This window comes from Chionomys nivalis, chromosome 3, assembly GCF_950005125.1.
Source record: "Chionomys nivalis chromosome 3, mChiNiv1.1, whole genome shotgun sequence".
Classification (NCBI taxonomy): Eukaryota; Metazoa; Chordata; class Mammalia; order Rodentia; family Cricetidae; genus Chionomys; species Chionomys nivalis.
The window spans coordinates 80,328,055-80,352,419 of NC_080088.1; the positions used below are offsets into that span (position 1 = coordinate 80,328,055).

At 47.3% G+C, this 24,365-nt stretch overlaps 1 protein-coding gene across 3 annotated transcripts in view; it reads right to left on the reverse strand.

Annotated features, from left to right (window-relative positions):
- The window catches only part of Arhgef18 (Rho/Rac guanine nucleotide exchange factor 18), a 108,856-nt gene extending 87,554 nt beyond the window's left edge, over nucleotides 1-21,302 (reverse strand). Inside the window, exons 1-2 of one of the 3 annotated variants that reach the window (XM_057764960.1) lie at nucleotides 21,216-21,302; nucleotides 8,632-8,756 (exon numbers count right to left, since the gene is read on the reverse strand). In XM_057764960.1, the coding sequence (XP_057620943.1) occupies nucleotides 8,632-8,756; nucleotides 21,216-21,219 (129 nt within the window). In that variant the 5' untranslated portion in view covers nucleotides 21,220-21,302. Of the gene's footprint in view, nucleotides 1-8,627; nucleotides 8,757-13,686; nucleotides 13,754-21,215 lie in introns of those variants that run through there. The other 2 variants (XM_057764962.1, XM_057764961.1) reach the window with 2 other exon arrangements.
- Between the last annotated feature and the right edge of the window lie 3,063 nt (nucleotides 21,303-24,365).

The following is a 24,365-nucleotide window of genomic DNA, read 5'->3' on the forward strand; positions in this document are numbered from 1 at the left end:
GCAGAGTGGTGAGATTCAAATGAGGGCAAACAAGAAAGTAAGTGCCCTGGTTAGTTGTCAACTTGACACAACCTACAGTCACCCTGGGAGGGGGAGCTTTGACCAAGAAATTGCACAGAGAAGAATGGCCTGTGGTCATGCCTGTGAGAGGTTGTTTCGACTGATGGGTATGAGAGGGCCCACACTATTCCCAGGCACATGGACCTGTATAAGAAAAGGCAGGCATATGGATCTGTATAAGAAAGCAAGCCGGTGAGCAGCATTCCTTCACAGTCTCTGCTTCAACTCCTGGTAGAGTTCCTGTGATTACTTCCTTCAGGGATGAGAAGTGACCTGGAAGTGGAAGATGAATTAAGCCCTCCCCTCCCCAAGTTGCTTTGGTCATGGTGGTTGCCACAGCAACAGAAACTGGACTAGAACGGCAAGTCCCTGCCCTTGACTGTAGATATGCGACGGTGAGCTGTCTGAAGCTGCTGCTTCAACTTCTCTGCCACGATGGACTATAACCTAGAATTAGAAATTAAAATAATCTTCTTTCTCTCCTAAGTTGCTTTTGATAAGGGCGTTTTTATCACAGCAACAGAAATGAATCTAGAACAGATTTGTGCAGGTTGGCCTTGAACCTATGACCCTCAGTCAGACGCTTGAGTAGCAGAGAGGGCAGGTCTGGGCCACTAGGCCCAGTAAGGAATTATTCAGTTTGTTATGCAACACGTGGTTTGAGAAGGATTGACACATAGAAGGGCTACAACCAGTGTTCACATCAGGGTGCTGGCTCTCTATTTACTGAGTTATACATTTCTACCAGTGCTCCATAGAACCTAGGGTCCTGAGCACCCTAGGAAACTACTCCATCACTGTGATACATCCCACTTCCTACAATGGCTTTTGTTAGTTTAACCTTGGATGTGATCTCTGTTTGTTTATTGTTAAATATTTTTATCATTACATTTTGTGTATGTGTGGTGAGTTTGCGTGTGAGGCCGGAGGAGGGTGTCTGGTGTCCTGCTCTCTCACTCTCTACCTTATTCCCCCGGAACAGGGTCTCTCACTGACCCTGGAGTTAGGTTGATCCCTGCCAGCTCCAGTGGTGCTCCTGTCTCTGCCCTTAATAGTGAGGGGGTTACAGAGGTGCATAGGTCCTCACGGTTGAGCATCAAAGTGTTCTTGATGCTATCTCTCCAGCCCCAACCATGGAGAAAGTCTTAAGCCTCTCAGACCCTCAGCACTCCTATCTCTAAAATGATTATACTGTGGCCAGCTCACATGATTATTATGGTGGTAACAATTGGGGGAGTTTTGGAAATCTGAAGACTAGGACATTGCCAGCTTTCAATCAATGGAAGAAAATATGGCTATTTTTATATTTTAGGTTTTAATTTAATTAAATTAATTTTTTAAAAAAATATTTTATATATACGGGTGTTTTGTCTTGTACAGGTGGGGGCCAGAAGAAGGCATAAAATCCCCTGAAACTGGAGTTGCGGATGGTTGTTAGTCACCCCAAAGATGCTGGGAATTGATTGAACTTGCATATGGGAAGAGCAGCCTTAATCACTGAGCCATCTCTTCAACTCCTGGTTTTTTTTTTTATTTTTTGAGACAAGATCTCACTATGCAGCCCATCATGGCCTTGAACCCTTGATCTTCCTACTTCAGCTTTCCAAGTGGGAATTAAGAGGCTTGTGATAGCTGGGTGGTGGTGGTGGCGCATGCCTTCAATCCCAGCACTCGGAGGCAGAGGCAGGGAGATCTCTGTGAGTTCAAGGCCTGTCTGGTCTACAGAGCAAGTTCCAGGACAGCCAGGGCTACACAGAGAAACCCTGACTTGAAAAAAAAATAAATAAAAGAAAAGAGGCTTGTGATATCATACTCAGTTCTACTCCAAGTTTTAAAATTTTGTCTGTCAGAAAGGAAAACCTTTATTTGCCAGTCAGTAGGAGACCCTCAAAAAGATAAGGTGGATGGCTTTCATGACAGCAAAGGTTGTCTGTCTTCTGGTCTCTACATATAGGTACACCTGCACACACACACATACACGGAGGGGGAGGAGAGAGAGAGAGAGAAAGAGAGAGAGAGAGAGAGAGAGAGAGAGAGAGAGAGAGAGAGAAACAAATATTAAAGAAAGAAAAGCTGTTCAACTCTCAGAGCAAAGATGGTTTGGAAGGGGCTCAGATAAGGGCAGGTGGGCCCAGGAAGACATGTACAGATCATCATTGTGATGGCTTCCCAGGAACCTTGGATTAGAGCTGAAGATACAGGAGAGATGTGTGCTTTTCGATGTTCACTATTTATGGTACTAAGTGGCTGGTGTGAGAGAAGAGGGATCAGGAAAATACCCAGGTCATGACTTTGAGAGCTGAGTGCATGATGAAGATGCGTCACTGGCAGCTGTCTTAAGTGATGGCTTCCTGGGTAAGAGCACCTGCTGCTCAAGCATGAGGGTCCAAGTTTGAATCTCTAGCACACATGTAAAAAACTGCGCCTGGCAACACCTACACCTGCAACCCTAGTGCTGTTGGGATGGAGAAAGGAGGATCTCTGGGGCTTGCTTAGCTCTAGGTTCAGCAATAGACCCTGTCTCAAGGGAATAAGACAGGGAGTATAGAACAGTGTCCTCCTCTGGTCTCCTTATGTCCTTGCACACACACACACAAACATGCACATATACCACAAACATCTGGCTTCTTTATGTACCCATATATACATACATATCTGTCATATACATACTACAGATAGATACACACACACACACACACACACACACACACACACACACACACACCAGATAAGGATGGACACAGGAAGAAAGAAGATGGGTTGGGTGGGCAGAGCCTCATCCCACCCTTATGAGGCTGAATGCTTCTCAGCCCTATAGTTTTTGTACCACCATGTCACCTATGCCTCTGCTCATGTCCCAGAGGAGAGGGTGTGTAGAGACCCTGATCCCCCAGGGCCCAGAACTATATTCTCGTCTTGGCACTGTTCTAATTTCTTCTGGTCTCTGTGTCCCCCTGGACAAATGTCCCAACAGACCGTCCTACTTTCATTTCTGTCCCTGTGAGGAAACAGAAAATAACTTAGGGGGAAGGGCTTGTTTTAGCTCACAGCTCCAGATCATAGTCCATCGCAGCTGCAGAGTCACAGCGACATCACATCCACAGTCAAGAGCAGAGGGGAATGAGTGCATGTTTTGTTTGCTTGCTTGCGTGCTGCTGGCACCATTTCTTCACTTTTAAACAGACCCATGAATGGTGCCACCTATAGTAGACCGGGTCTTCCCACACCAGTTAATGTTGATTGTTTTCAGACAAGGTTTCATGAGTAGCTCTGACTGTCCTAGAACTAGCTCTGCAGTTAGTTCCAGGCTGGCCTGATCAAATTGTCTCTGCCTCCTGAGTACTGTGTGTATGTGTGTGTGTGCTTCCATGTGCATGTGTGCTGTGTGTGTGTGTGCTTGCACGTGCATGCGTGCTGTGTGTGTGTGCGTGTGTGTGTGTATGTGCGTGCACATGCGTGCTATGTGTGTGTGGGGGTACCTGTGAAAGCCAGAAGAGGGCATTAGATCAGATTCCCTGTAGCTGTAGTTACAGGCAACTGGGAGTTGCAGGATGGAAGTGCTGTGAACTGAATTCAGTCATCTCTCCAGCCCCATCAACTAACTCAATTGAGACAATTCCTCCACAGACATGCCCATAGGCCAACCCAGTACAGACAATCTCTCTGAGACTGTCTTCCCAGGTGACTCTAGGCTGAGAATTACAGCTAGCCCTCCTTAGTTTACTAGACATTGTCAAAGGCCACTGCGATAGGTAGTATCCGCTATCAACCTGTCAGTGTCAGAATCATCTGGGATGTGGACCTCTGAACATTCCTGGAGGGGATTATCTTTTTTAAAAATTCATTTTTTATCGTTTAAGGATTTCATACATGTATACAATGTATTTTGATCAAGTCCACTCCCCAATCCCTTCCCTCCAATTCCTCACCTAACCTCACCACTACTCTTCTCCCCCAATTTAATGTCCTCTCACCCAGTCAACTTACTGCTGCTGCCAGTGTCTTCATGGGTATGTGACCATCTACCAGACCATGGGCAGCCTTTAGGGTGCACCACTGAAGAAAACCCCACATTGAGCTGATACACTATTAGCAACTGATGGTTTCATGAGCCCTCCATAATCCATGCTGGGATTTTGGCTGGCTTCATCTTATGTGGGTCTTGTGCTATGGTGAGTTCATGTGTGCAATGACCTGTCATGTCAGGCAATACTTTGTTGTAGATAGACATTAATTCTTGTCCTTATAATCAGTGTTTTTGCTCCCCCTTCTGAGGTGTCCTTGAGCCTCAGAGGAGGGAGTGTGATATAGATGGATTATTTTAGTTGGGTTACTTGAGCGGGGAAGAACCATCTTAACTGTGGGTGGGACTGTTCCCAGATGCTGGACTGTATAGGTGGAGAGAGCCTGAGCACTATCTCTATTGCTCCCCTTTCCTGAGTATGGTTACTGCCTTGACAGCCCTGCCGTGATGCAATGTGCTCTTGAACTGTGAGCCAAATGAAGCCCTCTCTTCCTTACGCAGTGTTTGCCAGAGTATTTTTTATCACAGCAAGAGGAAACGAGTCTGAAACAGGCACCTAGGTGTCTGATGCTGGGAGAAGGAGGACTACCAGCTGTGGGTCCTATCCTGAACCTCATCCTTCTGGAATGACCCACATACATTGATGGCTGAGGTGGTGATACTGTGACTTGGATGTGGTTCATGTCCACAGGGATCATATATTAAAATTTGGTCCCCAGGGTGGCACTGTTGGGTGGTGGTTGAGCCTTTAAAAAGTGGGGTCTGCCATATCTATCACCATGCACAAAATTCAAGTCCAAATGGATCAAAGACCTCAACATAAAGCCAGCCACACTGGACCTTATAGAAGAGAAAGTGGGGAATACATTTGAATGCATTGGCATTGGAGACCACTTCCTAAATATAACCCCAGCAGCACAGATCCTGAGAGAAACAATTAATAAATGACCCCCTGAAACTGAAAAGCTTCTGTAAAGCAAAGGACACGGTCAAGAAGACAAAATGACAGCCTACAGAATGGGAAAAGATCTTCACTAACCCCACATCAGACAGAGGTCTGATCTCCAAAATATACAAAGAACTCAAGAAATTGGGCACCAGAAGGTCACATAATCCAATAAAAATGGAGTACAGACCTAAACAGAGATCTCTCAACAGAGGAATCTAAAATGGCTGAAAGACACTTAAGGAAATGTTCAGCATCCTTAGTCACCAGAGAAATGCAAATTAAAACAACTCCGAGATTCCATCTTACACCTGTAAAAATGGCCAAGATCAAAAACACTGATGACAATTTATGCTGGAGAGGTTGTGGGGAAAAGGAAACTCTTCTGCATTGCTGGTGGGAATGCAAGCTGGGGTAACCCCTTTGGATGTCATTGTGGCGATTTCTCAGAAAATTAGGAAACAACCTTCCTCAAGACCTTCCTCAAATAATACCACTTTTGGGTATATATCCAAAGGATGCTCAATCGTGCCACAAGGACATGTGCTCAACTATGTTCATAGCAGCTTTGTTTGTCATAGCCAGAACCTGGAAACAACCTAAATGCCCCTTGACAGAAGAATGGATAAGGAAAATGTGGTACATTTACACAATGGAGCACTACACAGCAGAAAAAAGTAACAACATCTTGAATTTTGCAGGAAAATGGATGGAGCTAGAAAACATTATTTTGAGTGAGGTAACCCAGACACAGAAAGACAATTATTACATGTACTCGCTGATAGGTGGTTTTTAAGCATAAATCAAAGAAAACCAGCCTGTAAACCACAATCCCAGAGAACTTAGACTACAATGCGGACACTAAGAGAGACTGACATAGATCTAATCTAATGGGAAGTAGAAAAAGACAAGATCTCTTGAGTAAATTGGGAGCATGGGGACCTCGGGGAAGGGTTGAAGCGGGGAGGAGAGTGGCAGGGAGGGGAGCAGAGAAAAATGTAGAGCTCAATAAAAAATAAAAAAAAAAGTGGGGTCTGTGCCAAGCACTAGGGAGGCAGAGCCAGGAAGATCTTTGTGAGTTAGAGACCAGTCTTGTCTACATAGTGAGGGACAAGCCAGTTAAGAATACACAGTGAGATCCCGTCTCAATATATCTCTATCTCTGTAACTATCTCTATCTCTGTATCTATATCTATATCTAGCCTTAGTGGGAGGTCATTGAGACAGTTGGGAATGTTCCTGAGGAAGGGACCATGGAACCCCAGACTCTCTGGCTCCAACTCTGTATGTGTGTGTGAGAGAGTGTAGGTGCATATATGTGTGTGTGTGTGTGTATGTGTGTACTTGTGTGTGTTGAAGTCAGAGTACAATCTGGGATGTAGAGCCTTGGGAGCTTCACTTGGTTATTTTTGAGGCCGCATCTTTTGGTGGCCAAAGCTCAACAAGTAGCCTAGGCTGGCCAGGGAGACTTGGGGTCCATCTGCCTCCACCTCTGTAAAGCTCCAGTGCTGGGATAGTCTCAGCAGCTTCCTCCCCAATGCTATGGTACCATGGCCCATGTGTGAAGGGGAGAGGGCAACCGGTGGGAGTTGGTTCTCTCCTTGCACTTTGTAGAGTCTGGAGATTGACCCCTAGTCATCAGATTGAGGGTAAGAGCCTTTACCTGATGAGCCACATATTAAGCGTGTGTGTGTGGTTTGCCATTGTACATGTGTAGAGACCAGAGGACCACTTGCAGGAGTTAGTTCTCTCCTTCTGCCGGGTGGGTCCTGGGGATAAAACTCAGGTCATCAGACTTGGCAGGAAGTGCCTCACCCACTGAACCATCTCCCTAGCTCAGACCCTGCTTTATTTATTTATTCCTCTAATATGGGTTCTGGGATTCAAACTCAGGTCCTTATGCTTGTAAGGCAACTACTTTACTGATCGTGATATACTTCAGCCCCGCTGACTTCCAATTTTGATATGCAATATTTTCTTCCCACACAGGTCCTGGTAAGATTGACATTACAACTTTCTTCAGTCTAAATATGAGTACTCGTCAACAGAGGCCTGTGTGCTAACAGCTTGATCCTCAAGGTGCACTATTTGGTGATAAACCTTTTAGCAGCAGGGACTACTGGGATGTCTTTAGGTCACTGTGGGGCTGCTCTAGGAAGGGATTGTGTGACTTCCCCTGAGTTGCTCTTTCTGCTTTCCACTCATTCGTGAGACTGTGGTTTGTTTGTACTTCTAGCAAGGGGGCTGCTGGATCTTAGAGTGAAACCTCTAGAACCATGAGACAAAATAAATATTTTCTGTTTATAATTCTATCTCAGGTATCTCATCATAGTCATGGGAAGCTAATAAAAGACCTTACTAGTGAACCCCATGACCTCAGATTTTGTTTTGGTTTTGGCTGAGACTTATTTTGTTTTATTTTTTTGCAATTTTTTTTAGTTCTTCGGAAATTTGTAAAATAATCATATTTATCTCCCCTTCCCCAACTCCTTCCAGATCCCCCTCATTTTCCTAACCTTCTACATTGTCCTTTCACCAAGCAGTGTGGGGAGCAGAGAAAGCCCTGTGTGAGTCAGTGCATGCTGTTGACAAAGGTACCGCCATGTCAAGGATGGGCAGCTTCAGCTTCAGAGGGATGGCAAGAAGCCCTGTGTGAGTCAGTGTGTGCTGTTGACAAAGGTACTGCCATGTCAAGGATGGGCAGCTTCGACTTCAGAGGGATGGCAAGGCCTTTCTTGGGGGAACCAAGTGGGGCTATTAACAGCATGTACAAAAATGGCCACCATAGCTTTCTCCCCTGATGTTTATGGCCTGAAGACTGCTCCCCTACGGCGACTGCTCCTATCGAGATTAGCTAAATCTGTCTCCCTGATCAGCTCTATACCATAAACCCTGTCTCCTTATGTGTCTATGTATAACAACCCTGCCCCCTGACCAGCTGTATGCCATAATTACCTTTCTGTATATAACAAACATGCTGAGATGGGGGGTATGCCAGAATGTTCCATCCCAACTTTTCTGCTTCCTACAGTAGCTGGTGAATTCTGGGCAAGTGAGAGATGCTGTCTTAGAAAACAGCATAGATGCCATCCAAGTACGGATAGCTGAGGTTGTCCTCTGCTTATGTGCACACATAAGCACATGTACACACATACACATATGTACAGAAAAGCATGTGCTTTAAAAAACCTGAGCACTTCCCTTTATAGTGTGCCTTAACTCACATATTTTGTTATATTAATGGAAAATGGATTAATACATCGGATAAACACCACCAGACAAATAAGTCCCTGGGGGACTCAACAGTCGCTGTTTGTCCCTGCAGAGCTGGAGTGGAATCGTATTCACGATGTCACTCCTTGGTCTCTTACCTCTTAGGATTACCCTGCTATGTACCTCACCCTACCCTAGTGACATTTTTCTTAAGTAGCATTCTGGGCTGTCATGAGGACCAGTCTTAAGACCCCAGCTCCAGTCAAGCTCAGGAGGGCTCTGTGAAATAACGGCCCACAAGCGCCTAGTAAAACATGGCACTAAGTGAAGTGTGCTTGCTGCCAACGTGGTCATTAGCTCCTACCCATCTCATCCTCCTGATACCTGCCTGATCATCCTCCATTGCTGAGAAGAAATCTGGATTCTCAGGTCTCCAGGGTCCACGGCTACCCTTAGTGGCAGAAGCTGCATCCCCAGAGTCCAAGGGCTGGGCACATGACTTGGGCTCAGAACCTGTAGAGAAAGGAGGATGGCAGGGTCAGGACTAAATCAGAAGGACTGAGGAAGCTCGAATTCTGTAGCTGTCACTGTTTGCCCTGGACAACAGTGTGGTGGTTAATATCGACTGTCAACTTGACAGGACCTAGAACAACCTGGAAGACAAGCTTCTAGGCATGCCTGTGAGAGGTGATCTTAATTAGGTTAACTGAGACAGGAAGACCTGCCCACTCTGGGTGGCACCATTCAACAGGCTGCGGCTCTGGACTAACAAGAAGGAGAAAGTGAGCCACGCACCAGCATTCACTGCTCTTTGCTTCCTGACTGGAGCTGCCTCATGCGCCTGTCAATGTGCCTTCTCCATCATGATGGACCGCACCCTGAAACTCTGAGCCAGAGTGAACCCTTCTTTTCTTAAGGTGCTGTTGCCTGGCATTTTCTCACAGCAGAGAGACAAGTAACGAAGTAAGTGGAGATGGTAAGAAAGAGTTGAAGTGGAGATCTTAAATGATCATGAAGTCAATGTACCGCGTCTTTCCTAACCTTTGCCTGTGGCAGACATTACTAGTCAACCATAGATGCAGCTCTTTCCTGATGAATTATTTGTTGCTAGGAACCCGAGTGGATGCATGATGAAATTGGCTCTGGCAAAACGTCCTCCTTGGATAGATGACATCAGGTTGAGCACTAATTCCAGTGTCGCAGACTGAGCCCTCATCCTGCTGTCATGTTCCGAGCCATAATCTTGGTGTTCTACTCTGCGCCTCACCCTCCTGTGACAGTGTCATAGACTGTCCTGGTGTCATAGACTGAGCCTCATCTTGGTGTCATGGTCCAAGGCTTACCCTCTTGTCATAGGTTGTCCCCTAGTCCTGGTATCATAGACTGATGTGGGATTCCCCTCCGTATGCCGTGACTATGTTTTATTACCATTGGTTAATAAAGAAGCTGCTTCGGTCTATGGCAGGGCAGAATATAGCCAGGCCAGAAGAGATATAGACAGATAGTAGGAGGGGTCAAGGAGACAGATGCTGGAACTTTACCGGTAGGTCACAGCCTCATGATGATACACAGATTAATAGAAATGGCTTAATTTTAAGATATAAGAGCTAGCCAGTAAGAAGCCTGAATTAATAGGCCAAATAATGTTGTAATTAATATAATTTCTGTGTGATTATTCAGGTCTGGAATGCCAGGAAATGAACGATCAGTCTCTGTTTACAATAGACCGACTCATCTTAGTATCGCATGCTAATCCCTCATCTTGCTGTCGTATGCTGAACCATGGTCTTGGGGTCATAGATGTACCTGGTATCACAGACAGTATCAGTTTCCTTTCCTGATGCTGTGGGAAAAACCCAGACAAAGCAGCTCAAGGGAAAAGGGTTCACTTTATCTCACTGTTCAAGCTTCACCAAGTCAGCAAAGCTAGAAGCAGAGAGCAGTGGACGCTTGTGTTTAGCTTATGCTCTACATTTGTATAGTCCCCCAAGCCCAGGAGATGGTGCTGCCTACTCTTAGGGTGGCTCTTCCTGCAGCAGTTAATCTGACCAAGAAAATTCCTCATAGGTGTGCCCAGATACCCACTTCCCAGGTGACTACAGATTCTGTCAGGTAGTATTAACTTCCTATCAGACAGGTTAAGTCCCATCCTGGTGTCAAAGACTAAGCCACAATCTTGGCCTCAGATGGCATGTCTCATTCCGTTGTCAGGTTTAGCACTGACTCAAAATGTCACAGACTGAGTCTCCATCCTGGGATCATATACTGAGCCATTGTCTTGGTGTCGCAAGAACGAGATCTATTCTGGTCTCATAGACAGAGCCATGGTCACGGTCATACAACATGCCTCATCCTGTTCTCAGGTTAGGTACTGGTTTTAGTGTTATAGACTGAGCCCTGGATGTATAAGTAGATGGGTGAATGTGGTGTATGAGTTGTTGGTTGAATAGATGGAGAGATGATTAGAAGAGTGGATGGGAGGTTGGGGAGGATGTGAGTGGATTTTTAGCTGGTTAGACTGTAGGTTTGACTGGCTGGTTAGTCAGAAGATGCATAGGTACATGAGTGAGTGATTGATGGGATAGCAGAGAGTTGACTGGCTGCCTGAATGGTTATATAGTTAGACGGCTGGTTGTACGGAAGAAAGAAAGAATGAATAGATAGATGTGAGGATTACTGGAGGGATGAATTGAAGGAAGGATGGAAAGACGGATAGAGGACGGTTGGCTAGCACACTGGCTAGATGCCAGGCTGGCTGGTTGGGGGGTGGCTGCATGGAGAATGTTTGGATGGATGGATGGATGGATGGATGGATGGATGGATGGATGGATGAGTGGGTGGATTAGCTAGACAGAGAAATGATGGGCTGGTGAGCGGATACATATTCAGGACATGGCGATGAGAGGGCCTGGGAGGGCTATGGATGGAAGTGGGCAGAACTGAGGCAGAGAGGCCAGGCAGAAAGGGACACAGGTCAGACACAGAAGACTGTTTTCACTGACTGTGGACTGAGTGAATACAGTATGACCAGAAGGGTTCTGGAGCAGTTGCGGGGCGAGGGCAGAGAGTCCTTCTGTCCTGGGGCGGCCACAGCAGGTCTCAGTTATGTCTCAAGCTTTGCCTCATTGTTCCTCTGGGAGATCCTATGAGGGACCCAGATAATCACTTACAGGATTTTAAAGAGGCACGGAAAGGCCCTTCAGCCCTTCTTGGTGCTGGGATAAGAGCCCTTGCTGCCTGAGTTTGAGGATCAGACTTCAAATTTCCAGCATTTATGTAAAAAGCTAGCCGTGAGTGCTTGTATTCCTATTGATCTGAGGGCAGAGGGGGCAGGTGGACTGAAGCCTGTGTGCATATTTATTCTCTCTCTCTCTCTCTCTCTCTCTCTCTCTCTCTCTCTCTCTCTCTCTCTCTCTCTCTCTCTCACACACACACACACACACACACACACACACACTGAGTGCCCCCTTGCACTTTAGGACTAAAGGCCAGAGAAACAGGGTAAAGGGGTCACTGTGGCTGACATAACTAGAGGAGGCATGGCCCGAGCAGGGAAGGGACTCAAGCCCCTGGCTTTTCTCTAACGTGCAGCTTCCCAGCCTAGGTTCAGGCTCAGGGCAGCAGCATCCTCCCCCACCAGCCCCTGTGGCCTCAGCCATAAAAGGGTGTAACAGTCACTGTCAGCGCTTACAGTTCACTCCCCCACCTGCCAGCCTACAAATCATAATCTCAACCTGCATGAACCCAAAAGACGGGGTGAGCTGGACAGCTAGGAATGAGGACCCAGGCTACACGGAGGGCATCTTCGTGATCCGTGCCCTGTGCACCAGTTCTCCCAGGTTGCCACTGTAAATGGATTTAGTGCTCTCCCCAGGTTCCGGGGCTGCCTACATGGGCAGCTCTGCTTAGTGATAAGAACCCATCACAAAGGCAGCCCCAGAACTGAACCGGTTTCAAATTTCATCTCCTGTCATACATACTTGCTGTGTGAGCCTGAGCAAGTCGCTCAGCCTCTCAGAGCCCAACTTCAGTGGCGGTCAATCATGGGCAATAACTTCCCTCTCAATGACTATTCTTTGATTGCACCCCAGTTCCCTGGCCACCCCCTCTCTCCAGTCCCAGTCACAGATTCAGGGTGCCCCGGTTTCCCCCTTCTGCTTTCCAGCCCCAGCACAGTGCCTGACACATGACAAGTCTTCAAAGAGAGCGTGTGAATTGGATGAGCTGGTGTACCCATTCCCTGCGGCATGAACATCCTGAACAAGGATTTGCTGAAGTTAGCCAGAGCGGCCAGGAGAGGTGGAGGTCTAACCAGGGAGCAGCTATGGGTAGGTGGAGGCGTGGAAGGCCAGAAAACCAAGGGTGCCAGGGGAGCATGACCATTTCCTACCAATGGTGCCCCCACCTTCTGTGGCCCAGAAACCATTTGATTATCTTTCAGCGTAGCTCAGTGGGTAGGGCTCTTGCCTGGCATGGCCAAAGCTCTGAACTCCACCCCCAGCCTTAGACAGCACTGGTGGAGTCAACATGTCTGTCATCTCAACACTGGGGTGGTAAAGGCAGAAGGATCGGAATTCAAGGTCATCCTTGACGAGCTGAGGCCAGCCTGGGTTGCATGAGATGCTGTCTCAAAGGGTCAGAAGGGAGGGAGGGAGGGAGAGAGAAAGCAGGGAAGGATGTCTTCATAAGGAGTGCTCATGCAAGTCACAGATGATGTAATACAAGCACCTAATCCCTACATCGTTAAACCAAGGCCCTGGTTATCCTAGAATGAACTAGAACACCCCCCCCCCCTTCTCTTTCTATGTGTGCTCAAATAAGAGTGCATGCTTGACGGAGGTACATGCTCTAGAATTGAAAATTTCCTCCTTTCCTCTTTTCTTTCTTGAGACATAATCTCACGGAGTCCCTGCTGGCCTTGAATTCAAGTATGTAGCCATGGACGATCTTAAACTCTTGATCCTCCTGCTTCTACCTCCCAATTGCTGGATACACCAGCGTGCTGGGGATTGAACCCAGGGCTTCATACAAGCTGGGCAAGTACCCTGCTAACTGAGCTACACCCCTAGTCCCCTTAAGTACCCCATTTAAAACGGATGCCTCGTTGATTCACTTGTCCTATCACGGATCTAGGAACCAATGGCGCTAGGTACCCACATTGTCACCAAGCTGCCCCAAGAGAGCTCATCAGTTGGTGATATGGTGGCTTTTCCTGCTGCTAATTTCTCCCAGAGCCTTGGGGAGTCGTTTTCTCTAAGAAAAGAGGGAGCCCCAGTATTCATGAAGGTCCTCCATGCGCTGAGCAAATTTGGGGCTCATGGTCTCTGAGACCATCTTGGGCAAAGCCTGTACACCGACTAAGAAAAAGCTCCCGTGAGGGCCGAGGTAAGCCAGTGATTTAGGGGTCTCTGCCTGGGTGACGGTCTGCTACTTGCCCCCTTACCTCGCTTAAAGGCCCATCTCTTCAGCCACAGCTTGGAGAGAGCCGGCCAGGAGTGGTTGAGCGCAGAGTCAGCCATGGGTACCTCATGCATGCGAGTTGAGTGTCCAGCTCGCCCTGAGGGAGCTGAAGCTTCGGCTGGGGATCCCTGCCAGACCCGGGCTGCCAGCAACAGGGGCGGAGACTGCCGCCAAGGCCTGCCAGAGACATCAGCTGATGGGAGCCTGGGCTGGAGGAGGAGAGCTGGGTTCTGCAGCAGTGAAGAGGGGCAGATCCTGGGGCTAAGGCCCGCCTGGAGCCAGAGGGCCACTTACCCTGACTGCACAAGACATTGCCGAGGGAAAATAACCCCCCCTGCATCCTGAGAGCTGGGCCATGTCTGTATGTCTCTGTGTGTTTCTGTGCTCATGTACAATTTATTGTGTTTATTTATTTACATAGATAATATGACTATTCTCTATTACATAGAGAAAGTGCACACACACACATGCACATGTATATCTTCGGTTTTGTGATTATCTGTTTAAATGTGAGTCTTGTATGTGGTGTCCATGTGTTCAAATTTGTGTACTTGACCTTTGTGCACTCAAAGGTCAGAGGTCAACTTCCATCATCCCTGAAGAGCAATGTTCATGCTATTTTTGAGACAGCGTTTCTGACCTGATGCACTCCAGTTTTACACCGGCTGACTAGTGTGTCCTAGGGATCTGCCTGTCTCTGACTCCCCAGAGCTGGCATTATAAGTGCTGCACAGCACAAAGCTCGGCTCTCTTTGTGTGGGCTCTGGGGCTTAAACTCAAGTCCTCATGCTTGCAAAGGCAGCATTTCCCCACCGAATCAGCTCTCTAGCCCCCGATATATATGTGTGTGTGTGTGTGTGTGTGTGTGTGTGTATGCGTATGTGTATGTATATGTATATATGTATATATATTTTTTAAATGTGTTAAGCTTTGAAACAAACTGTACTTTTTTCCTAGTTAGCTCACAGATGAAAAGATCACATAGGTGGTTTAAGGAAGGCACTAATACCAACGCCTACCCTGTGCCACACTCGGTGTGCCTCGGTGAACTCCTGGGTGTCAGAAGAGTGACTTGGAGGCCGTGGGGTTTTGCTGGGGTTTTACGCTTTCACTGTTGGGGATGTCTTCATGCACTTAGTTACCACACACAAAATATTAAAAAAAAAATTGGCAGAGTTGAAACTAGAAAAAAACCAGTTGGCTTTCGTGACTCGTGTCCTTCCTCATCATCTAAGAGCTCCCTTCTTTCTATGAGGGCTTTGCTATATCCACATTTACAGTTGTCTACACGTATATACTTAGAGGGTAGGATCTGCGTATGATGGAGAACAGGAGGTTTTTGTTGTTGCTGTTCATTTGTTTTTATTTTACATAAGATTTTGAGTGACCCAGATTGACCTGGAATTCACTGTGTTAGCGAGGATGACCTTGAACTCCTGGCCTTCTTGAGATGACAAGATTGCACCACCTGCCTAGCATATGCCATGCTATGGACAGATCCTGGGGCCTCTTTCACGCAAGGCAAGTTCCCTACCACCAAACGGAGCCACACACTGATCCTCCTGACTCCTGCTTCTACCTCCTCCTCACAACTGGAATGACAGGTGTGCACTGCCATGCCTGGATCAAGTGTGAGTCCTGCGTTTCAGCTTGTGTATATAGGTGGACCCACATCTGACCATCACAGAGGAGCCACAAGTGGTTGTACACACCGGGACTCTCAGCATTCAGGGCAGGGAGGCAGGATCATCAAAAGTTTGAGGCTAATCTGGACTAAACATTTTATTCAGCTGAGAAGAATGAGATTAGAACATCCATAGGAAGGTGGGTGGCAAACTGAAGATAACTATGTTGACATGCGGCAGACTCTGGGAGAGAAATGTTGCGTATTTTCTTTCACATGTGCAGCCTAGAGCTAAATATATACTTATGTATACATGTATGTAGGCCATGAAAATACAAAGAGAGGTTACACAGAGTTTGAGGCCAGCCTGGGTTACATGACAGAGAGAGAGAGAGAGAGAGAGAGAGAGAGAGAGAGAGAGAGAGAGATAGTATGGGAGAGAATGAAGTATAAAGCAAGAGAGTGGAGGAAATCAATAGTTATTAGCATGTGTCTGCCTATAAATATCATAGAAGCAGAAGTGGGGACTATTTGGAGGGAGGTAGCATCAAACAAGAGAAGAGAGTGGATTGGGAGGGCATGGAGATACGAATAGAGTAAAATATAACATGTATGTTGGAAAAGTTTACAGTGCACTACACTTCTTTGTATGAGAACAACAACAACAAAAAAAATAAAATCGAATAAGTGGTTTTGAAAGACTTTGCTTTCAAACCCATGTCCAGAAAGCTTGCTCTTGGCCACGCAGGTGCTGCCCCCTGGCGGTAGAAGCCCTACGTTTGCCTTCGTTCTGACCGCTCCTCAAAGCCCTAGTTCAGGACGCTCTCAGGAGACTACATTAGGGCAAACTCCTCTCACACAGCCCCCATCCCTCATAATAAAACTATGAACAGTCTACGAAACTTAGGGAACACGGTACCGAAAGCAAATACCATAACGGTGTGGGGTATACGATTTCCCACCACCGTATTTGTAAATCCGGTACTATTTTCTCGTTCCCCATCCCGAGCGAGTCCAAACCAGGGACGTTTCTAGACTCCTCCCTCACTCTCCAGCACCTAAACGGTTCCCAAGGTCTCTCCCTGGTCTTCTCTGTGTCCTATGTGAGTGACCATCATCGTCTCTCCCTGGGAAGGGAAGTAGAGGAAGGAGAGGGAAGCGCAGGAAGAGGAAAGAGCCCAAGGTATCTCCGCAGCTGGCGGGACCGTGGTCCAAGCATCGCATGTGTGATGGCTTGTTTATCAACAGCAAACAGGTTGGAAGAAACTTTATAAGACACATATTCACCTTAAACGAGGATGCAACACAGGCTGGCAAGTCTGTTTACAGTTGTGTTTGTTATCTGAGTCGGTTGGAGTGGGTGACTTAACACCTCCCCGCACTTCCCTTTTTTGTCCCTCTCCTCTCCAGACAGGGCTGTCTCTGTGTAGCTCTGGCTGTCCTAGAACTCGCTCTGTAGACCAGGCTGGCCACTTGAACTAAGAGAGCCACCTGCCTCTGCCTCCCCAGTGCTGGGATTAAAGGTGTGCATCACCACTACCCAGGGGATTTAATCCCTTCTAAAACTGTTAAATATTTCTGTAAAATATCTCTCATTCCTTCCATATGTGGTGCTTTCTGTGCAGTTCAGTAAGTACAGAGCGAAGCACTTTGTTAGGGATACACATAGACATAGGGACAGAGTCAAAAGACAGCGTTCAGTCAGGCACGGGTTCAGAGGCATACAAGGAAGAGTCAGGAGAGCTGGAAGACATAAGGGGAGAAGAGGAAGAGAATTCAAATCTGACCTCTCCATAAAATTACTCCAAAGAGGAGTGCTCAAATTAGTTCCTTACTTAATTCATATCATTTTAATTTCTTAATTCGATGCTGATGTTTTATTGGTGACTCTTGAGAACTGATTCCCTTCACCAACAGGGTATCACTCCAGTCCACCAGGCATGTTCTAATGTCCTAAGTGGCTGCCCGAAACCAGGGCAATACCTACCCCAAACAAACTTTTTCTTATACCTATGATAATGTTTCATTTATCAGTTAGAGTCAGAGATCAACAACTATAGTCAGCAATAAAATAGGACAATTCATGCTGAGCATGGTGATACATGGCTGTCCTCTCAGTATTGGGAGACTGAGGCAGAAGGATCAGAAGTTTGAGGGCAGCCTGGGAGCATGAAAACTCTTTCAAAAAGACAAAACAAGAGCCGGGCGGTGGTGGTGCACGCCTTTAATCCCAGCACTTGGGAGGCAGAGGCAGGCGGATCTCTGTGAGTTCGAGACCAGCCTGGTCTACAAGAGCTAGTTCCAGGACAGGCTCCAAAACCACAGAGAAACCCTGTCTCGAAAAACAAAAACAAAAACAAAACAAAAAAGACAAAAGACAAAACAAGGACTGGTAAGATGGTTCATGCCCCCAAGCCTGAGGACCCCTGGAACCCACACAGTGGAAGGAAAGAACCAAATCCCTAAAATTGTTCCTGACCTCCACGGATGAGTTTTGTGTGTGGTGTGTGTGTTTTGTGTATATGTTCATGTGCACACTGTTCTCCCGGAGGATTCTAGCATCCTCATCAGATAGCTTATCACCACCCAGGACTGCAGCTCCAGAGACTCCAACTTCCTCTCCTGGCTTCCGAGGGCACTTTGTACACATGTGCTCTCACACCACAATGAATAAAAAATAAAATAAATCTTAAAAAATTTAAGCCAATGGGTTGGTTCAGCAGAAAGAGGTGCTTGCTGTCAAGTCTGACGATCTGACTTTGAGTCTCAGGACCCATGTGATGGAAGGAGAAAACTGATGTCTGTGGGTTGTCCTCTGCTCCCCACACATATGCACGCATGTGCACATCACAATGCACACCTGCTCTCCACACACATGCACGCATGTGCACATCACAATGCACACCTGCTCTCCATACACATGCACGCATGTGCACATCACAATGCACACCTACTCTCCACACACATGCACACATGTGCACATCACAATGCACACCTGCTCTCCACACACATGCACGCATGTGCACATCACAATGAACACCTGCTCTCCACACACATGCATGCATGTGCACATCACACCTGCTCTTCACACACACGTGCACACCACACATGCACATTTGCTTTCTACACAATGCACACATGTGCACACCACACATGCACACCTGCTCTCCAAACACATGCACACATGTGCACATCACACCTGCTCTTCACACACATAGACATAAATACATGTAATAAAAGAAATTTAAAAAGAAACGAATGAATGAATAAAATAAAAACTCAAACATAAAAGACAACAAAGACAAAAGCAAATGATCGCAATAGGCAGTAATTTAAAAGATACTTTGTGCTATGTAAGATCTTCAGACCTAGGCTGACAGTGGATAGAAAAAGGGTGAAAACCTCAGAGAAACAGGAACAATAGGCCTAGCTGGGGAATGGGTACACCGTGAGTCTTTCTTTCTTTCTTTCTTTCTTTCTTTCTTTCTTTCTTTCTTTCTTTCTTTCTTTCTTTTTTTCTTTCTTTCTTTTTCTTCCTTCCTTCCTTCCTTCCTTCCTTCCTTCCTTCCTTCCTTCCTTCCTTCCTTCCTCTTTCTTTTTAAAAAAGGATTTATTTCTTTATATCTTATGTATGTGCTTTTTCCACATGCATGTACACTACGTGTGCGCTGGGTATGTAATGCCCTCAGAGGTCAAAGTGAGCTCTGGACTCTCTGGAGTTGGAGTTACAGGTGGTTGTGAGCCACCCCATGAGGGTGCTGGCAACTAAATCTTGGTCCTCTGTAAAGAGTACCAAGTGCTCTCAACCGCTGAGCCATCTCTCCAGCTCCCCTGAGTTTTCTTTTGAGGTACAACACAGGAAGTGTCTGTGCCATACACATGTTTTATGGGTGGGGACGGCCCAGGAAGCAAGGCTTCACCACAAGAACACAGAACAAAGGAAAAGGCGGAGTCAATAATGTTTTCTGAGCTACAATGCGCCAGGCACCAAGTTCAAAGATTTCACGTGCATGACCTCAAGACCTTTCTCTCACACAGGTGCTCAAAGAGAGGCCGCGAGCATTTGTGCTAGGACCCGTAGTCACACAGAAACTCAGGAGCAGGGGTGCTAGGATTCAAAGGCATGCCTATGCAAAATGACACGCCAGCACTAACAACAGGACCCAGTGAGCGCAAGCACATTCCTAGCTCTGTGTTAGGAGTTGAGGAGACCTGGGAGGCAGAGATAGTCCAGCCCAGATACACTGAGGAGTTTGCAGTTAACTGTGTGCATTTTTATGCACGTGTATGTGGTGGTGCATGCATGTGGAAGCAGGAGACTGACATTGTCTTCCACAATTGCTTTCCTTCTCCTTTTTAAATTAAATCAATTATTATTTGTATGTACGTGTACATGCCATGGAGTATGTGTGGAGGTCAGAGGACAACTTGCAGTTCTCTCCTCCCAATTTGTGGGATAGAACTCATGTCGCCAGTTTTAGCGTTAGGTACCTTTACCTGCTGAGCCATCTTTCCAGCTCCCACCTTACTTTTGAGACAAGCTCTCACTGAACTTGAAACTCACCAATGCAGCAGGAGCGGTTGGTTAGAGAGCCCCCAGAGACCTGTCTTTGCCTCTACAGCCCTGGGATATCAGGCCATCAGCACCATGCTCAATTTATTTCCCATGAGTGCCGGCGATCTGAACCCAGCTCCCCATGCTATCTCCCCAGGCTCTTCAAGAGTCATGAAGAAGCTGTCTCTTACGGAAATTTACAGTCACAAGAAAGGTGTTCAAAGGTGACAGAACTCTCACTTTCCCTCCTTTGCAGAACCAGGGCAACTCACTTGGAGGGTCAGCCCTGTGGTGTGAGGTCAACGTCTGCCTCCCACCAACTCACTGCCTCCATCGAAGTGGTCGGCTCTCAACCCACGTCTGCATGGCTCTGGGGATCATCTCCTGCACCTAGAGTGCCTGAAGTCAACAGAGAATACTAGGGGGTGAGGAAGCTGCAGGCCTGGATGGGGTATAAGGTACAACATGCCTCCCTACTTCAGCTCACTCAGGCAGTTGCTGTGGGAGGTTCCTCATGTGGGACCCTGAAGGAAGCCACCAGTAACTCCCCAAGGTTGAGAGTCCCTGCAGAAGACCTGGAAAGATCTGCTCCTCAGCAGATGTCAGCCTTAAGTTTGCTGTGCAAGCTGGGTTCTCCTAGCCTGTGTAAGAGGAGGCTGAATGGACCCCCAGAACCAAGGCTTTGAAAGGTGGGGAGGTCAAGGTAGGGTGTGGTGGTACGTGTGCATGCTTGTTATTCCAGAACTGGCGAGGCATAGATAGGGACGCTGGGAGTTGGAGGCAAGCCTGGACTATATGGTGAGACCCAGACTCAAAAGCAAAACAAAACAGAACAAGATAAAACATGAACACCTAGTGAAGGGTTGCCTAAACTTCCTCCCTCATCCCCGGCCCCTGTCCCCACACAGCTCTTGTTTACAAAGGGCTCCTCCAGACTCCAGCATGGGTCTCCTGTAGATCAGGCAGCCTGTGAACTCCCTCTGAAACTGAGGATGACCTTAAACTCCTGATCCTTCTGCCTCTACCTTCCAAGTGACATTTGACAGGCAAGCAATGCCCCTCCTTGATTTATACAGTGCTGGGGCTAAAACTCAGTGCTTTGCCCATGCTAAGCAAGCACCCCACCAACGAACCGATGCCCCCAGCACCCTCCAGGGTCATTTTAAGACTGCTGATCTCTGCAAAGCAAACACAAGGGACAAACAGCTGCCTTTCTCTCTCACGGTCATGACCTGGCAGTTAGTGAATTTTGCTGCCTTGGGGGCTCTCAGGCCCATTACTGCTTTGTCCCAACGTGCCCATCTGTCCACCACTCCTCAAGATGCGTACTCACCCATTGGGTCTCGATTCTTGCTGAAGTAGGCGACTATCGTTGTTAACAGCTCTTGCAGCCCCCATGTCAGACAGCCAGGGTTGCCAGTGGCACATGGGCCAGGCTAACCACAGGGTGGTTCTACTTTGCCCAATTTCCTCTTTCTCAACCAACCGCTGTTTTGTCCCCAGCAGTTCTGTGCAGTGGGCAGCAGCCTCAAGGGTTTGCAAGGACAGTAGTAAATAGGCAGAGGTGGGTTGTGAGTATCTACGGAGTCCACCCTTGGCTCGTACCTGCTGTAGATGTCATGGGGAAGTAGAGAGGCAAGAGGGGAGGTTCAGCCCACTGAACCCCCACCCAATAGCTTCCTGTGGAGCCAACTGCTGAAGAGGAACGGGGTGTGAGGGCCTCATCCTCACACATGGGTACACAAACAGAGACACATGCGACATGCAAGTCACAGGTCTCCAGAGAGACACACACCGGAGCACACATGGGGACAGAAATGTACGTGGGTGTGTGGAGCTATGGAGACATGAGTGGAACCGAAGGCTGTGGTGGTAAATGTCAGACAGCTATCATTCCTTTTGGCATCTGTCCATTCTTCTAGTGTAAGCACCGTCACCATGGCTGATTCCAGTTCTTCAGCTAATGCACTGTTACCAGAGCTGTTAGGGTTAGACCCTGAGTCCTCGGAGTCCCCTAACAAACCAGGTACAGAAACTCAGTCAGGCTTGGGGTCACTGGGTTAAATGCTTGCCCTGCAAGCAAGAGGCCCTGATTTCAGATGCCCTCTCCACCTGACTAAAAGCCCAGTATGCTAAGGGCACCTGTGATAATCCCAGCACTGAGCTGGCAGACACAGGAAGATACCAGGGGCCAACCAGCCTACACTAGTGAGCTCCAGGCTCGGTGAGAAACCTTGTCTTAAAAACTAAACTGGGAGTGGGGGGTGGTGGTATACAATTTCACTATCAGCACTGGGGAGGCAGAGGCAGGCAGATCTCTGAGGGCCAGCCAGATGTTCAGAGTGAGTTCTAGTCCAACTGGGGTAAACAAGCCACAGTAAAAAAAAAATAGAAAAGCAAGTTATTTCAAAGTGGCTGCCCTGGGAAGAGGAACCAAGAGACCCAGTGCTTCTTCCTACCCCTGCCCTCCAAGTCCATTTTTAGAGTCCTGACATTAGATTTAGGTTTATATAGACAGCAGGAGGCATGCATGGGGCTGAAGAGATGGCTCAGTGGTTAGAGTGCTCGCTGCTCTTCTAGGGACCTGAGCTTGTTTCAAGACACCCACATGGGTGGTTCACACTGCCTGTAACTCCAGCGCTAGAGGATCCTAGCCTCTTTGGACCTCTATGGGCACCTGCACACGCATGCACATATCCATACACAGACAAACATACATACCCACGGGCACCTGCACACACATGCACATATCCACACACAAACACACATACCCATGGATACCTGCACACACATGAACATATCCATACACAAACAAATACACATAATTAAAAATAAACAAATATTTAATTAAAAAGTGATAGCAGAAATATGGAGAGATGGCACAGTGGTTAAGGACTCTTACTGTTCTTACAGAGGACCCAGGTTCAGTTCCAAGCACCCACATGGTGGCATGACAGCTCACTGCCATTTGTAACACCAATTCTAGGGGTCAGATACCCTCTTTTGACCTCTTTGGGCTCCTGCACTTATATAGTCCACTACATACCTCTAGGCACACACACAGATACATAAAATAAATGACAACTATTTTTTTTTAAAAGATCAGCATAGCTAAGCAGTTTGGATCAAGGTGTGGTTCCCTTCTGCCATCATGGTCTTGGCTCTAGTATCTTCTGCAACGTGGTCTCAGAACTGTGTGGAATCTGAAAGACAAGCTCCCTGTCCGACTGGTCCAGCTCGAAATTCCTGAGGAAGTCCCATTTACTTGAGGTTTGTTATCTCAACAGTCAAACAGTCAAAGGGAGCGGCACAAATGTTGCTTTAGAATATTCCTGGGCTAGGTGGGACTGCTCAACATATAAAGAATCTTGTCGTCAAGCCCGCAGGTCCCAGTTTCAACTCCAGGACCCACCACATCTTGCAAAGAGAACTTCTGCAAATTGTCCTCTGACCTCCACAGATGTATGTGTACACACACACTCGGGGGGGGGGGAATAATAATAATAACAACAGTAATAATAATATGGACTATCTCCAGTCCTGCCAGGACGGGCCCACCAGTGACTGTAAAGGTGAGAAGGGTTCCCAATTGGGTCCAAACTGAAACTGAGTGTTCTCTAGCGTGTTACTCTGGTGGGTTCCCAAATGTGGCCCTCTGGGAAACAGGTATGTACAAATAGTAACGTGCACACGTGCAGAAAGCCTGGTTGGTTACATTTTACACCGGGCTCTGCACATACATGTGGATCCATGCCCAGCTACACACATGCCCAGGGGAACATACACAGAGTGCAAGGCTAGAGGGAGTGAGGCAATACCATGTGCACAGGATGAGTGAGAGCAACCGAAGGGAAAGTTTGTTTTGGCAGAGGGCTAGGTGTGCTGAATGCTGGGGAAGGCACGGAAACAGCAGCAGGAAGCTGAAGATCACATCTTTATAAATCAGCGAGAAGCAGCAAACTGTAAGTGCGGTAAAGTTACACACTCTCAAAGTCCATCCCCAGTGATAGTCTTCCTCCAGAACCTCTTCAAACAGTGGGGACAAATGTTCAAGTAAATAAACCCGTGTGAGACATCTTTCAATTGTACTACCCCAAAGGGGATACAGACCTCTGAGCTACCTCAGAGGTATTTGCCTAGGGCCAATCATGGGTATCTGGAGACACATGGGATCTCACGAAGCCTCAACCGTATCTGGCCTCTCAGACTCACCAGACCCCCACCAACTCTTCTGGCTTGTCTTGACTCACAGGAGTGGATCATTAATCTTCTGAACTATTGGGCCTGCGATATGGCTAAGCAGACAAAGGTGGCTGCTGCTGAGCCTGATGACCTCAGTTGGATTCCCCATCTTGCCACTAGCAGAAGGCAAGAACTGACTCCTGCAAGCTGACCTCTGACCTCCACATGTGTGCTGTGGAATGCACACCCCCACACATGAACATTAAATAAATAAAAATGTAATAATAAAAATAAAAATATT